The sequence below is a fragment of the Nerophis lumbriciformis genome, linkage group LG36 (genome assembly GCF_033978685.3).
Source record: "Nerophis lumbriciformis linkage group LG36, RoL_Nlum_v2.1, whole genome shotgun sequence".
Taxonomy (NCBI): domain Eukaryota; kingdom Metazoa; phylum Chordata; class Actinopteri; order Syngnathiformes; family Syngnathidae; genus Nerophis; species Nerophis lumbriciformis.
Genome location: NC_084583.2, coordinates 13,039,513 through 13,055,057, shown reverse-complemented (window position 1 = coordinate 13,055,057; position 15,545 = coordinate 13,039,513). Strand labels below are relative to the sequence as shown.

The window sequence follows — 15,545 nt, the reverse complement described above, 5'->3', positions numbered from 1 at the left end:
TCATATTCTCTACTGCTCACTACCATATAAATAACTACAAATGTGCGCTTAATTCACTAACGGTGTTACAAAAACGATCAGTTAGAATAATACATAATGTTGGATATAGAGAACATACAAAGCCTTTTTACTCATTGAATCACAAATATTGAAATTTCTCGATTTGGTGCATTTGCAAACAGCTAAAATGATGTACAAAGCAAACTATAACCTGCTATCCAAGAATGTACAACAATTTGAATGCACATATAAGGTTTATTGGCGCTCTGTACTTCTCCCTACGTCCGTGTACACAGCGGCGTTTTAAATAGTCATACATTTTACTTTTTGAAACCGATACCGATAATTTCCGATATTACATTTTAAAGCATTTATCGGCAGATAATATCGGCAGTCCGATATTATCGGACATCTCTACTTATAGCATATGATATGTAAGTACAAAGTGTATCTCAGTTTTCAGTAGCTACCGAGTCTCACAAAACATAGAATTCGCCAAAAATAAGTGATTTTTACCTTCGTTTCTGATATTTACCTGGCTTATAGTTACATTTTTGCAATAGATGTCAGACATTATGTGCTTTAAAACCCAGTATTTGTTCATAAGACCCCTATTTTAATAAGGGCTAGGATATAGTGAGCAAACCGGGGCTGTCGTTGATGAGCTGCCACACCAAGCGTGAATAATGGAACATAAACATGCTTTACACTGACTACAACGCGTGGCGTATAAAATCCTACTAAATTGTCGTGAGAACCACCCAAGTCCATCTCAAGTCTTTCCCGCCTCTTGTTGTGCACCGATGCGGAGAATGCAAGCCGGCCCGAGCTCCAGATTGACACAAGAGCTCCCTGGAGCGAGAGGTTGGGATGATGCAGTGCATTATTAAAATAGTTGTTGCACCACTCACAGGGGAATGATGGAGCCCGAGGGAAGACGGTTAAGAGGGAATAAAAAATAGTAACGCATCTATTTTAATAGCGAGAGGATATTTATGATCCATTACAACTGGCCAGAACATTAGGTACACCCAATCACGAACCACGGCAAAAATGAACATGTCTTATTATTGAATTTTATCTTGGACAGGGTCAGTCAAAACAAATCATCATTATGTTAGGGGAGGACCTTGGTGACACGACCACAGGTGTACCTAATGATTTTGGAGCATGACAGTGAGAGTTTGTGTTCTGTATCCGCCAGAGGAAGCAAACATCCATTATTCCAGCTACTCGCACACAAAACGATGCCAAGGTCGGAACCATACTTGCCAACCGAAATTGGCAAGTATGTAAGAACTGCAAGACTCCCAAGTAAGACTCCCGAAAATCTGGTCCGCTTTCCCACAATATAAACAGCGTACCTGCCCAATCACGTTATAACTGTAGAATGATGGAGGGCGAGTTCTTGGTTTCTTATGTGGGTTTATTGTTAGGCAGTTTCATTAACGTCCTCCCAGCGCGGTAACAACACACAACAGCAGCAGTCACGTTTTTGTCTACCGTAAAGCAGTTTGTCTGCCGTAAACAGCAATGTTGTGACACTCTTAAACAGGACAATACTGCCATCTAGTGCTTTTGATGAAAGCACTTTTGTGCGTGCCACACAGCAATGCATCACCAGAGAGGGTGTTCAGCATGGTTAGAAAAATAGTGACAGAGAATAGAACAAGGATGGACAATTCAACCCTGAACTCAACAATGAGTAGATGAATGTTATGTGTGTGTGTAAATGAACACTGAAATTCAAGTATTTATTATATATATATATATATATATATATATATATATATATATATATATATATATATAGGGCTTCACGGTGGCAGAGGGGTTAGTGCATCTGCCTCACAATACGAAGGTCCTGAGTAGTCTTGGGTTCAATCCGGGGCTCGGGATCTTTCTGTGTGGAGTTTGCATGTCCTCCCCGTGACTGCGTGGGTTCCCTCCGGGTACTCCGGCTTCCTCCCACCTCCAAAGACATGCACCTGGGGATAAGTTGATTGGCAACACTAAATTGGCCCTAGTGTGTGGATGTGAGTGTGAATGTTGTCTGTCTATCTGTGTTGGCCCTGCAATGAGGTGGCGACTTGTCCAGGGTGTACCCCGCCTTCTGCCCGATTGTAGCTGAGATAGGCTCCAGCGCCCCCCGCGACCCCAAAGGGAATAAGCGGTAGAAAATGGATGGATGGATATATATATATATATAATAAAATAAATATATATTTATAGCTAGAATTCACTGAAAGTCAAGTATTTCTTATATATATATATATATATATATATATATATATATATATATATATATATATATGTATGTATGTATGTATATATATATATATATATATATATATACATATATATATAAGAAATATATGAAATACTTGACTTAGTATATATATATATATATATATATATATGAAATATTTGACTTGGTGAATTCTAGCTGTAAATATACTCCTCCCCACTTAACCACGCCCCCAACCACGCCCCTCCCAACCACGCCCCCCCCTCCCGAAATCGGAGGTCTCAAGGTTGGCAAGTATGGTCGGAACACACTGGACTGACATAGACTACAACACTGCTAAGATAAAAGTCCGCATGATAAAAACCATGATTAACAGTTGACCAAAGTCTGGTGTGGATTTTTAACCTCATGCAAATCATACACTTTCTACTAGCTTAGAGCACTTTCTTTCGGTCTGCATCTGTCACATACTTCAGTTAAGCAAACTAGAATTATAACCCGCCTGCGTCGAGACTGCCCCAATCAGCACGTAGGGAGCATCTGGCTAACATCTGTCATGCTGAAATAAATTAAATTGGGAGTTGTGCACGGAGCTATTCAACTAGTATGACTATCATTTTTTGCGCAAGCACACACAAAATACGCTTCCTTGACTCCATCTGGTGCCTTATTTGGAAGAACTTGGCCTCCAAGCATGCAGATGATACATTATGATGAACTATAACCCCTACAAGATGCTGGGCAAATTTTTTCCCCCCGTTTTATCAATATGTGTGGAATGGATATGACATTAGGTAGAATATATATATTAGAATTATTATCAGCTGAAAATGGCAGCAAAACATGTCACATTTTTTAAAGAATCTCACATTTAACTTAACATACAGTACAGACCAAAAGTTTGGACACACCTTTTCCTCATTCAATGTGTTTTCTTTATTTTCAAGACTATTTATATTATATATTGTCACTGAAGGCATCAAAACTATGAATGACCACATGTAAAAAAAAAAGTGAAATAACTGAAAACATGTTTCATATTCTAGTGTCTTCAAAATAGCCACCCTTTGCTGTGATTACTGCTTTGCACACTCTTGGCATTCTCTCGATGAGCTTCAAGAGGTAGTCACCTGAAATGGTTTTCACTTCACAGGTGTCTTAGTTTCGATGCCTTCAGTGACAATCTACAATGTAAACAGTCATGGAAATAAAGAAAATGCATTGAAATGAGAAGGTTTTGGCCTGTACTGTATACTAAAGCAATCACTTATGTGACCCTTAACTCAACAATGAGTAGATGAGTGCTATGTGTGTGTATATGTGTAAATAAATGAACACTGAAATTCAAGTATTTATTATACATATATATACATATATATATATATTATAAAATACATATATATTTATAGCTAGAATTCACTGAAAGTCAAGTATTTCTTTTATATATATATATATATATATATATATATATATATATATATATATATATATATATATATACATATATATATATATATATATATATATATATATATATATATATATATATATATATATATATTATATATAAAAGAAATACTAGTGCGACTTATATGTTTTTTTCCTTCTTTAGTATGCATTTTTGGCCGGTGTGACTTATACTCAGGAGCGACTTATTCTCCGAAAAATACGGTATGTAAAAACCTACTTTATCTTTTATGTTTTTTTCCTTATTTGGAAAAAACAACAGAAAAACAGTGCTTTTAAAAGGTTCCAATCCCCAAAAATATGATTACAACTTTGATATTTTTTACAGCCGTTATTGGGAAGCTGATATTTTTGTGATTAGTGTGTGAGTGAATTTAAACAGTTAATTGTTGCACCTGGCAACCTCACGGAAAGGAGGAAGTCATCTTTTTGTCGTCGTGTTAATCTCTTCCACACGCAGACCCACACACATGCTATGTGTGTTATCATAAAAAAACACACAATAGGGTTAGGATGTAGAATTTCCTGTCGACAGGTCAATGACAGCTGAGGAAACAAGAATTTGTTTACCTGACACAAACACCAAGCCTTAACGGACAAAACCCGGAGGACGATTACACAAAACTGACCATTGTTTACTGTCCAAAAAAAAAGTGTACATTATTTGCACAACAACCTGTACACACACACACACACACACAGGACCAGCAAACAACGTTGAAGCAACACTCTCACAAAAGAATATCTGTGGATGTTACATTGAAGGTGAGTCATCAACAAGACTCACCGCTCATTTCTAAAATTACCCACAATTGCTAGTGGCGCTCGTTAGTGTCACACTTAACGCTCGCAAGCTCACGCACAGGCAGGCCAGCATGATGGCCGCCGCACTAAAAGGAATTACAGGAAGCGCCGTCTGTTGCCGGGTAAAGCCTCACGCTCGCTCCCTTTATCTGCTCCTCTTCCTCACCGGTTTTGTCGCGTCACGTGGAAGCGCAGCGGCAGATGGCGCCAAGCTGACCTGAAAGCTAATTCAGTGCGGAGGAAGCTTCACGACGGAGACAACAGCAAGATTGGACTTCTTCCCTTTATAGCAGGCCTGGGCAATTATTTTGACCTCGGGGGCCAAATTTAGAGAAAAAATTTAAAGATTAAAATGTATTATGTATGTAAAATGTATTATCGGAAATTATCGTTTTTTTTATTATCGGTATCGTTTTTTTGTTTTGTTTTGTTTTTTTATTTTTTTATTATTTTTTTTTTATTAAATCAACATAAAAAACACAAGATACACTTACAATTAGTGCACCAACCCAAAAAAACTCCCTCCCCCATTCACACTCATTCACACAAAAGGGTTGTTTCTTTCTGTTATTAATATTGTGGTTCCTACATTATATATCAATATATATCAATACAGTCTGCAAGGGATACAGTCCGTAAGCACACATGATTGTGCGTGCTGCTGGTCCACTAATAGTACTAACCTTTAACAGTTAATTTTACTCATTTTCATTAATTACTAGTTTCTATGTAACTGTTTTTATATTGTTTTACTTTCTTTTTTATTAATTTTTTTTTTTAAATTTATTTATCTTATTTTATTTTATTAATTTTTTTAAAAGTACCTTATCTTCACCATACCTGGTTGTCCAAATTAGGCATAATAATGTGTTAATTCCAGGACTGGATATATCAATTGATATCGGTATCGGTAATTAAAGAGTTGGACAATATCGGAATATCGGATATCGGCAAAAAGCCATTATCGGACATCCCTAAAAAAAATGTGTCTGGGGTCTGGTATATCTATTTTTAGGAACACTAATACAAAACCTCACAATAATGTCTGATTAAATACTAAAAAAGTTACGACAACCTTAAAAAACGCAATGGAATTTAAAAATGTTTTACTGAATGAGACATCCAGAATGTACATGAAAATAAAGAATGTGGGATTTACAATATTAACTATGAAGGGTAAAACACTGAATATTGACAACTGGGGCTGGGCGATATATCGATACACTCGATACATCGCGGGTTTGTCTCTGTGCGCTATAGAAAATGACTATATCGTGATATTCGAGTATACGTTCTCACTCAGTTGCTTTTAGCTGCGGGCATTACACTACAGGCATTTCCCACTCTTTCTTTGTCTCTCCTTCTCACAGAGACTTAAAACAAGCGCACCTTCTTACATACGTCACGTGATGCTAACGGTGCGGTGCGAGTGGTAATACGAGAGAAAGAAGCTGTGAATCTGGTAACAAACGGAGGAAGAATTAATTCCCAAGAAAAACAGCACGGGGTCCATCGTCTGGCGGTGGTTTGGCTTCAAGCGGGAATATGTCGAACAATTATGCGGCAAATGCGTTGCTACAAAAAGTAGCACCACTGCTAATGTAGCATCATTTGAAAAGTCACCCGCTGGAGAATGAGGAGTGCTTGAAACTCCGCATGTCAACATCTCCGGCCGGTGCCACACCAACAAAATGCCAAAGCAACCATTTCCACATCAACACCGTATGAAAAAAATAGTCAAGAACAGAAGGAGATAACGTCCGCAGGAACCTACCACATAGCGAAGGACATACACTATTTGATTTCCTATTATGCAGCTCATTTTTATTTGACATTTATTGAAATATCTTGCGTGACATCATGCACTTTATTTGTTTTAAACCATTGTAGTGGCGTTCTGTACAAAAAGTGCACTTTAATTTAGTGTTGTTTTGATAGGTCATCTTAGTGACATCATGCACAGAAGTGCACTAATAGCTTGGTTTAAAATGTCTCTGACAATCTTGCACTTTCTGTTTTGGAAATGACATGAATGTTTGTGCCACTGCTTAATAACTGTTTAATAAATACACTTTTAGTTGTGATTTCCCTCTCTGCATGAAAGTTTAAAATGAGCATATATTAATGAAGTATGAAGAATGTTTTAATGTAGACACATAGAATCATCATACTGCTGTGATTATATGCATCAAGTGTTCATTCAAGGCTAAGGCAACATATCGAAATATATATCATGTATATCGTGACATGGCCTAAAAATATCGGGATATTAATAAAAGGCCATATCGCCCAGCCCTATTGACAACATATGAACGTCACACCCCCTCTTGATCCACATATTTTACAATCAAGCGAAATGCAACAAAAATGCAACAAACATAGCGAAATATGAACATGAAGGGTAAATATAAACCCACCTACAATCTGATACATCTGATGTATCACTAAGCTTTAGAACTTTGTTGTAAAAATCTCCTTCCGCGTCTGCCCCTGACACCCACATTTTCAGGCTGGCTCTGGAAACACTCTGTGGAAACTAGGAGTGTAACGGTACACAAACATTTCGGTTCGGTACGTACCTCGGTTTAGAGGTTCGGTTCATTTTTGGTACAGTAAGAAAACAACAAAATATACATTTGCGGCCCACAGCTAATGTTTTAAAGGCCCACGGCACATTCTAAAAATACTATTAAAATAAACAAAAACATAACAAAAGTGAAATAAAAAAAAGCTTAAAAGGTTAAATGTAATTTAGAAAAAGTTGCAATGTTGACTAATAAAACAAAGCTGTTTTTTTTCCCCTTTCAAACTGTCATTGCTCAAAACATAATATTGAATCAAAATCAATGTTATTATGAATTACTGACCTATCCAAGGTTCCCATTACTTCACATCAAATATATTTGGTGGAAGATTTTGCAAATTTGGTAAATAAATAACCCAAAAATGTATATTTTCTTGTTTTCTTACTGTACCGAAAATGAACCGAACGGTGACCTCTAAACCGAGGTACGTACCGAACCGAAATGTTTGTGTACCGTTACACCCTTACTTTGTATAGTTCAAGACTTATGGTAATTTGAAAACTTTACTGCACATCATAATGGCAGCTACACTTTCCATCTTAAAGATCTAAAAAAAAAAAAAAATTGGGGGAATGTCTTAACCTTAGCTTAACATGTGGCCTTAATTTGCCCAGGTCTGCTTTATAGGAAATAGCTTTTAATACATTTGACACCGAACCTTCACCTAATTAATCATCAGTGGACAACAGGAAGTGAGGGGTCGCGCCAATGACCCCGTGACTTCCTCTTCGACTACACTTTTTTTTCTTTACTCCTTATACTATTTTTCTTTCCGTCTTCCTGCCCTTCAGATCCCATCTCTGCAGTGCTCTTCCTCTGCAGTCTCAAAGCAAGCACTTCCTCTAACCTCCGTCTACTGGAAGCACACGTGGTTCTTCCATTTCCATTCGCTAGTTGGCATATTAAAAACTGTCTCGTGGGACAACGCGGCACAACTAAAGGGACGTTTATTCGTCTTGCACAGGCATTAACAAGACGGCCACTTTGTTAGATACACTTGCACCATTTACAGCCGCATCTGCAAGATAATAATGCTCAGTTTTAGATTAATTGAGGTTGTAGTTGAAGATGATTGAATATTTCTAGGGATGCTGCCAGTTCTGATACCGATATTAAATCACTTGTGTTAACTGTACAATTTTTAAAATTTATTTATGGTGAGTGCTATTGACAGTTTAATGCCAGCAACACATTATTTTAAATAGTTCCTTATCCTATTTGATGCATACTTGCCAACCCTCCCGAATTTTCCGGGAGACTCCCGAAATTCAGTGCCTCTCCCGAAAACCTCCCGGGACAAATATTCTCCCGGAAATCTCCCGATTTTCAGCCGGAGCTGGAGGCCACGCCCCCTCCAGCTCCATGCGAGTGAGGACAGCCTTTTTTCACGATGGGAGGACAACAGGGTGACAAGAACTAAATCATCCAGACTAGAGATAAATTGTAATATTATATTTATCTTACCTAAAAATAAATATATTTATTAATTAAAAAAAAATAAAAAATACAATTTTACTATATTTTTCTAAAAACATCAAAATTAATTGTATTTTTATTTTTTCTGACTCCTTATTACATCCAGCCATAGAATTATACATTAAAATAAACATATTTGAAATAATTAATTTTAAATTATCATAATAATTCATTTAAAATGACCATATTTAATTAATAAAATAATTGCTTGTTTATCAACAACTTTAGCATTTTATTCATTACATTTTGAAGCTCTCAGAAGCCAAGTTATGTTATATTCCTTAATATTTATTTATGCAAGTTTGAAGTATCAATTATCCAAACACAGTGTGTTTGCTTATTTTCAGGATGTATATATATATATATATATTATATATATATATATATGTATGAAATACTTGACTTGGTGAATTCTAGCTGTAAATATACTCCTCCCCTCTTAACCACGCCCCCAACCACGCCCCGCTCCACCCCCGACCACGCCCCCCACCCCCAACTCCCGAAATCGGAGGTCTCAAGGTTGGCAAGTATGATTTGATGACATACAATAGTTTGAGCAAAACGATATACAAATAAGGCCCAAAAGCAGAGTATGTACAAATAAATAAAAACTATCTATACTACTTATTTAAATACTTTGGTTTTTGCCCTCAAAGTCATCCTGTGTCCAATAATTTATAAACAAACAAAAACAAAAACAAAATATTTCGAGAAAGTAAAAATATTGACCCCCTAGTATCGATTATATACTGATACTCCCCTTGGTATCGACACCACCAATTTGAGGATCGTGTCCTGTACAGACTGTACACACAGTTGTTATATTATTCTAGACCGGACCTGGGCAAATTAAGGCCCGGGGGCCACATGCGGGCCGTTAAGTATTTCAATCTGGCCCGCCGGACATTCCCAAATAATTTTTTTAGATCTTTAAGATGGAAAGTGTATGATGTGCAGTGATGTATTCAAATGACCGTAAGTCTTGAACTATACAAAGTATTTCAATGGTTGGAATCTGCGCTTTTGCATGCTATACTAGCATACTTGCCAACCCTCCCGAATTTTCCGGGAGACTCCCGAAATTCAGCGCCTCTACCGAAAACCTCCCGGGACAAATATTCTCCCTAAAATCTCCCGATTTTCAGCCGGAGCTGGAGGCCACGCCCCCTCCAGCTCCATGCGGACCTGAGTGAGGACAGCCTTTTTTCATGAAGGGAGGACAATAGGGTGACAAGAACTAAATCATCCAGACTACAGATAAATTGTATTATTATGTTTATCTTACCTAAAAAGAAATATATATATTAATTTAAAAAAAAATTAAAAGTGTTTTGCTAAAAACATCAAAATTAGTTATATTTTTATTTGTATTTTTTCTGACTCCTTATTACACTCAGCCATAGAATTATACATTACAATAAACATATTTGAAATAATTAATTTTAAATGATCATAATAATTCATTTAAAATGACCATATTTAATTATTAAAATAATTGCTTGTTTATCAACAACTTTAACATTTTATTCATTACATTTTGAAGCTCTCAGAAGCCAAGTTATGTTATATTCAATTATCTAAACACAGTTTTGTTTGCATATTTTCAGGATGTAGATATATATATATGTATATATATATATATATATATATATATATATATATATATATATATATATATATAAAATGAAATACTTGACTTGGTGAATTCTAGCTGTCAATATACTCCTCACCTCTTAACCACGCCCCCACCCCCCACCCCCACACCTCCCGAAATTGGAGGTCTCAAGGTTGACAAGTATGTACTAGTTACTATGGTAATGAATTAGTTACTACGGTAGTCTAAGTCACAGCAGCTCAGACGAGGCACCAAGCAGTGTGGGTGGGGAGCGTTTCCACAGAGTGTCAGCCTGAAATGAAGACGAAGGAGATTTTCACAACAAAGTTCTAAAGCTTAGTGATATATCGGATTGTATATTGTATTTTTACCCTTTTGCGTTCATATTTCGCTGTGTCGCATTGTTGTCGCGTTTTGCTTGATTGTAAAATATGTCGATCGAGAAGGGGTGTGACGTTCGTATGTTGTCAATATTCAGTGTTTTATCGTTCGTAGAAAAATGTAAAAATTCCATTCCGTTTTTTAGGGCGGTGTGTCAAAACGTTTTTAGCATTCAAGCAGACATTATTGTGAGGTTTTGCATTAGTGTTCCTAAAAATAGATATACCGGCCCTCAGACACATTTGGCCCCCCAGTCAAAATAATTGCCCAGGCCTGTTCTAGACTTATATTAATCTGCTTATTAATTTCATGTTAATAACTGTACACTACACTTCTTAACCTTTTCTAAACACTTCTTTCTTGCTGTTGTTTGATGCTAGCTTAGCGTCTAGCTTAGCCATTAGCATGCCCGCTCCTGGCTTAACATGTCAAGCCTCGTCCTGCAGTGATAATGTACTTGATAATGACATTTAAGATATTAAGAAATGCCGTTTACTTGCTGAAATGGAGGTGATTATGATTGGCTATAGGGGAGTGGCTACACACTGTGTGGAGACACATAGCTGCTAGCCACTTGTCAACAGTGGGACTAAAATAAATACGCTGTTTGTGATCGAAATTGGCAATAACATATTTTTTCACGGATTGGCACATCCCTATTTATTTAATATAATATATAAAAATGTATACAGTACCGGCCAAAAGTTTGGACACACCTTCTCATTTCAATGCGTTTTTTTGTGTGTTTTTTTTCAAGACTATTTACATTGTAGATTGTCACTGAAGGCATCAAAACTATGAATTAGTTATGTACTTAACAAAAAAATAGCCACGCTTTGATCTGATTACTGCTTTGTACACTCTTGGCATTCTCTTGATGAGCTTAAAGAGAAATGGTTTTCACTTCACAGCTGTCTTTCGATGCCTTCAGTGACAATCTAAAATGTAAATAGTCATGAAAATAAAGAAAACACACTGAAATGAGAAGGTGTGTCCAAACTTTTGGCCTGTACTGTATGTAATTTACATTAACATATCGTGGAATCAACGCCTCAGTGAGCATTTCTTTGGTGTACCTAATGTTGTGACCCCGCTAATCGTTCCCAAATCATCATCCTCACCTCGGTCATAAGGTGCTTCCGGCTGAGCGTGGTGTTGAGCGTGTTGCTGTGACTCAGCATGGGCGTCTTCATGAACACAAAGTCACTCCTGCTCGATATAGTGGAGTAGCAGGGTCTATAAGTGCGCGTGTGCGCGTCCTGGGGTCCCCCCACCACCTCCATGTAACGTATGGGCCCGTCCGTGTTGAGCTGCAGGTGCAGGTCCTTGCCGGGCCTCTGGTGGTAGCGGCCTGAGCGCTGGTTGCCGTAGCAACAGTAGCAGCAGTCTGAGTCGCCCGCCAACGGGTCGCGGTGCCTCAAGCAGCGCACCATGAGGACGGCGAAGGTGATAAAAGCCACGCCCGACACGCAGGCGAGGGAGACGATGAGGTACAAGGTGATGTCGGACATCCCAGTGTGGGGGGAGAAGGGGGTGTGGTGGGGTCTTGCCGGAGCGTCATTGGCGGCGCCGCTCTCATCCACCGTCACTGTGATGTTCACCCAGCTGGATTGAGGGGGCTTGCCACTGTCCTGGACGATGACCACTATGTCGTAGGTGGAGCCCTCGTCCTCCTCGGCCCACTTCCGGGCTGTGCGGAGGTCCCCGGTGTGCGCCCCGATTCGGAACATGCCAGCATGCGGGCCGGGGGTGATGGAGTACGACAACCAGGCATTGTGCCCGCTGTCCGCGTCCACCCCCACAAGTTTATTTATGAGGTACCCCGGCCCGGCAGAGGGGGGAACCGTTAGCTGCAGCCCTTTCTCCTTGGCAAAGGCGGGGTGTACAATCCAGGGCGCGTTGTCGTTCACGTCCACCACGAACACGTGCACGGTCACGTTGGCAGTCCTCGGGGGCGCCCCCGCGTCCCGGGCTTGGACTTCTATGCGGAAAGCCTTCAGCTGCTCATGGTCCAGGGAGCGCATGCTGTAGATGTGGCCGCTCTCCGCGTTGATGTAGACGTAAGAGGAAATAGGGGAGCCCTGCACCATGCCGGGCAGGATGGAGTAGGTGATGCGGGCGTTGTCCCCCAGGTCTGGGTCGGTGGCTGAGACGGAGGTGAAGGGGGAACTCGGAGCGTTGTTCTCGGGGATGTCCACAGAGTAGGAGGATTGGGAGAAGGTGGGGGCGTTGTCGTTGACGTCTGAGAGCTTCACCACGAAGGTGGTTTGTGATGCCAAGGGGGGAGAGCCGCCGTCGGTGGCCTTGATGACCACGGTGTACTCAGACGCCGTCTCACGGTCCAGGGCGGCTGCCGTGGTGAGGCTGTAGTGCATGGCGAAGGCTGAGTTGAGTTTGAAGGGCAGGCCAGGCGGGATGGTCAGACTAACCTCCCCGTTCTTGCCAGAGTCCAGGTCCCGGGCGCTGATGAGCGCTATCACCGTCTCCGGGGCGGAGTCCTCCCTGATGGGGCTCGTCACGGACGTCAGCGTGACCTCCGGCACGTTGTCGTTGACGTCCGTGACGTCGATGACGACGTTGCAGGAGCCCTCCATGGCCGGGGCGCCCCCGTCTCTGGCCTGCACGGTGATGTGATACGCCGCGGCTTTCTCATAGTCCACCTCGCCGTTGACGCGAATCTCCCCGCTCTTAGCATCCACCGTGAAAAGTTTCAGCACGCGCTCGGGCGTGTATTTACTAAACATGAATGATATTTCCCCGTTGCGGCCGGAGTCCGTGTCGGTGGCGTTGAGTTTCGTCACTAAAGTGCCAAGTGCCACGTTCTCGAACAGGCTGACCTTTTTGACAGGCTCATCAAAGATGGGCGCGTTGTCGTTTACATCCAAGACTTTAATAAGCAGGAGGGTGGAGCCGGATTTCTCCGGCTGTCCTCCATCCACAGCCGTGAGGAGCAGCTCAAAGGAGGCCTGCGCCTCCCGGTCTAGAGGTTTGTCCACCACAAGCTCTGGAAACTTGCTGCCATCACTTTTTGTTTCTACATTCAGTATAAAAAAGTCGTTCGCGGCGAGGTGGTACGTGCGTAAAGAGTTGGTCCCCACGTCCGGGTCGTGCGCGCTCTCCAAGCGGAACCTGGTGCCCTGCGCGGCGGCCTCGGACACCTCCAAAGACACGCTGCTGGTGGAAAAACGCGGCGCGTTGTCGTTCACGTCCACGATGTCCACCGCCACGCGTTTGATCTCCAAAGGATCCGAGAGGAGGATCTGGAGGTGGAGCGAGCAGGACGAGCTCAACTCGCACATCTGCTCTCTGTCAATCTGCCGCTTGATCACCAAATCCCCGCTAGACTGCCTCACCTCGAAGTACTCCGTGCCGGAGTCGGAGACCACCCGTAGACCCCTTCGGACGATCCCCTGCGCGCTCAGGCCCAGGTCCGCAGCGATGTTCCCCACGATGGACCCCGGACTGAGCTCCTCCGACACGGAGTAGCTGAGCTGGGCGCAGGCGCAGGAGAGGCAGGCCGCGAAGACGCACAGCCGCGACAGATGGCTCCTTCTCTGTCTGGACTCCATTGTCCGGGGAAAAAAACTTTTGGCAACTTGTTCCCCCTCCTCCCTCACCGCTCAGTGTCCATGGTTCGTTAAGACGAGGCCGTCCCGTTCCGTGGGGAGCGTATCCGCGTGAAAAGGCGAGCGACGGGCAGTTTTGACGCGATCATGACCGCCGACTTTTACGCGAAAACCAGGCCGGGAAAACTAAACTTCTTTCCCCGCTCTCTTCCCGGCTCTGACTTCCTCTCTCCCCGCCTCACTCCACTCGTGGGCGGGGAGAGAGCGCAGAGGCCTTCCCCTCTTTGGAACGCACACACACACACACACACACACACACACACACACACACACACACACACACTCCTCAGTGGAAACTTTTTTTCATTGTCTCCCCTTTCACTGAACTATTTTCCTCACTTTTTTAAAGTTTGTGGGGGAAACAAAATTAAAAAAAAAGTGAAATGATAAGGAATGAAGCATAAAGTGTGGCTTCCACGAGTAGTACATTAAAAAACAACAACAAAACAAACACCCAGAAGTTTGTTGGAATGTCATTCAAGTGTTTCTGGTAACGCTCTTTTTATCCGCGGGGGGGCGGAAGTTACAAACAGGAGACTGGAAGTTTCAAAAGCACTGCAGATATTGGAAAGGAACGCCAAATATAATTGAAAGTTGAGCCAAACCAAAAAAAATGTGGTATTTATGGAATTTTGCCTGAGGATAAACCAGGGGTGCCCACACTTTTCAATTGACCTCATTCATATATAGCCATCCATCCATCCATCCATTTTCTACCGCTTGTCGGAGCCTATCTCAGCTGCATTCGGGCGGAAGGCGGCGTACACCCTGGACAAGTTGCCACCTCATCGCAGGGCCAACACAGACAACATTCACACTCACTCTCACACTATTATGTTAGATCCACTATGGACTGGACTCTCACACTATTATGTTAGATCCACTGTGGATTGGACTCTCACACTATTATGTTAGATCCACTATGGACTGGACTCTCACTATTATGTTAGATCCACTATGGACTGAACTCTCACAATATTATGTTAGATCTACTATGGACTGGACTCTCACACTATTATGTTAGATCCACTATGGACTGGACTCTCACTATTATGTTAGATCCACTATGGACTGGACTCTCACAATATTATGTTAGATCTACTATGGACTGGACTCTCACAATATTATGTTAGATCCACTATGGACTGGACTCTCACAATATTATGCTAGATTCACTATGGACTGGATTCTCACACTATAATGTTAGATCCACTATGGACTGGATTCTCACACTATAATGTTAGATCCACTATGGACTGGACTATCATACTATTATGTTAGATCCACTATGGACTGGACTCTCACACTATTATGTTTAATCCACTATGGACTGGACTCTCACA

At 41.3% G+C, this 15,545-nt stretch overlaps 1 protein-coding gene across 24 annotated transcripts in view; it reads right to left on the bottom strand.

The window, feature by feature from the left end:
* LOC133583004 (protocadherin gamma-C5-like) overlaps positions 1–15,545 on the bottom strand; it is a 212,622-nt gene that overhangs the window by 20,872 nt on the left and 176,205 nt on the right. For 2 of the 24 annotated variants that reach the window (XM_061930123.2, XM_072912449.1), the window contains exon 1: positions 11,698–14,902. The exons of the other annotated variants lie outside the window; for them this stretch is intronic. In XM_061930123.2, the coding sequence (XP_061786107.2) occupies positions 11,698–14,145 (2,448 nt within the window). In that variant the 5' untranslated portion in view covers positions 14,146–14,902. Of the gene's footprint in view, positions 1–11,697; positions 14,903–15,545 lie in introns of those variants that run through there. 24 annotated transcript variants of the gene reach the window in all.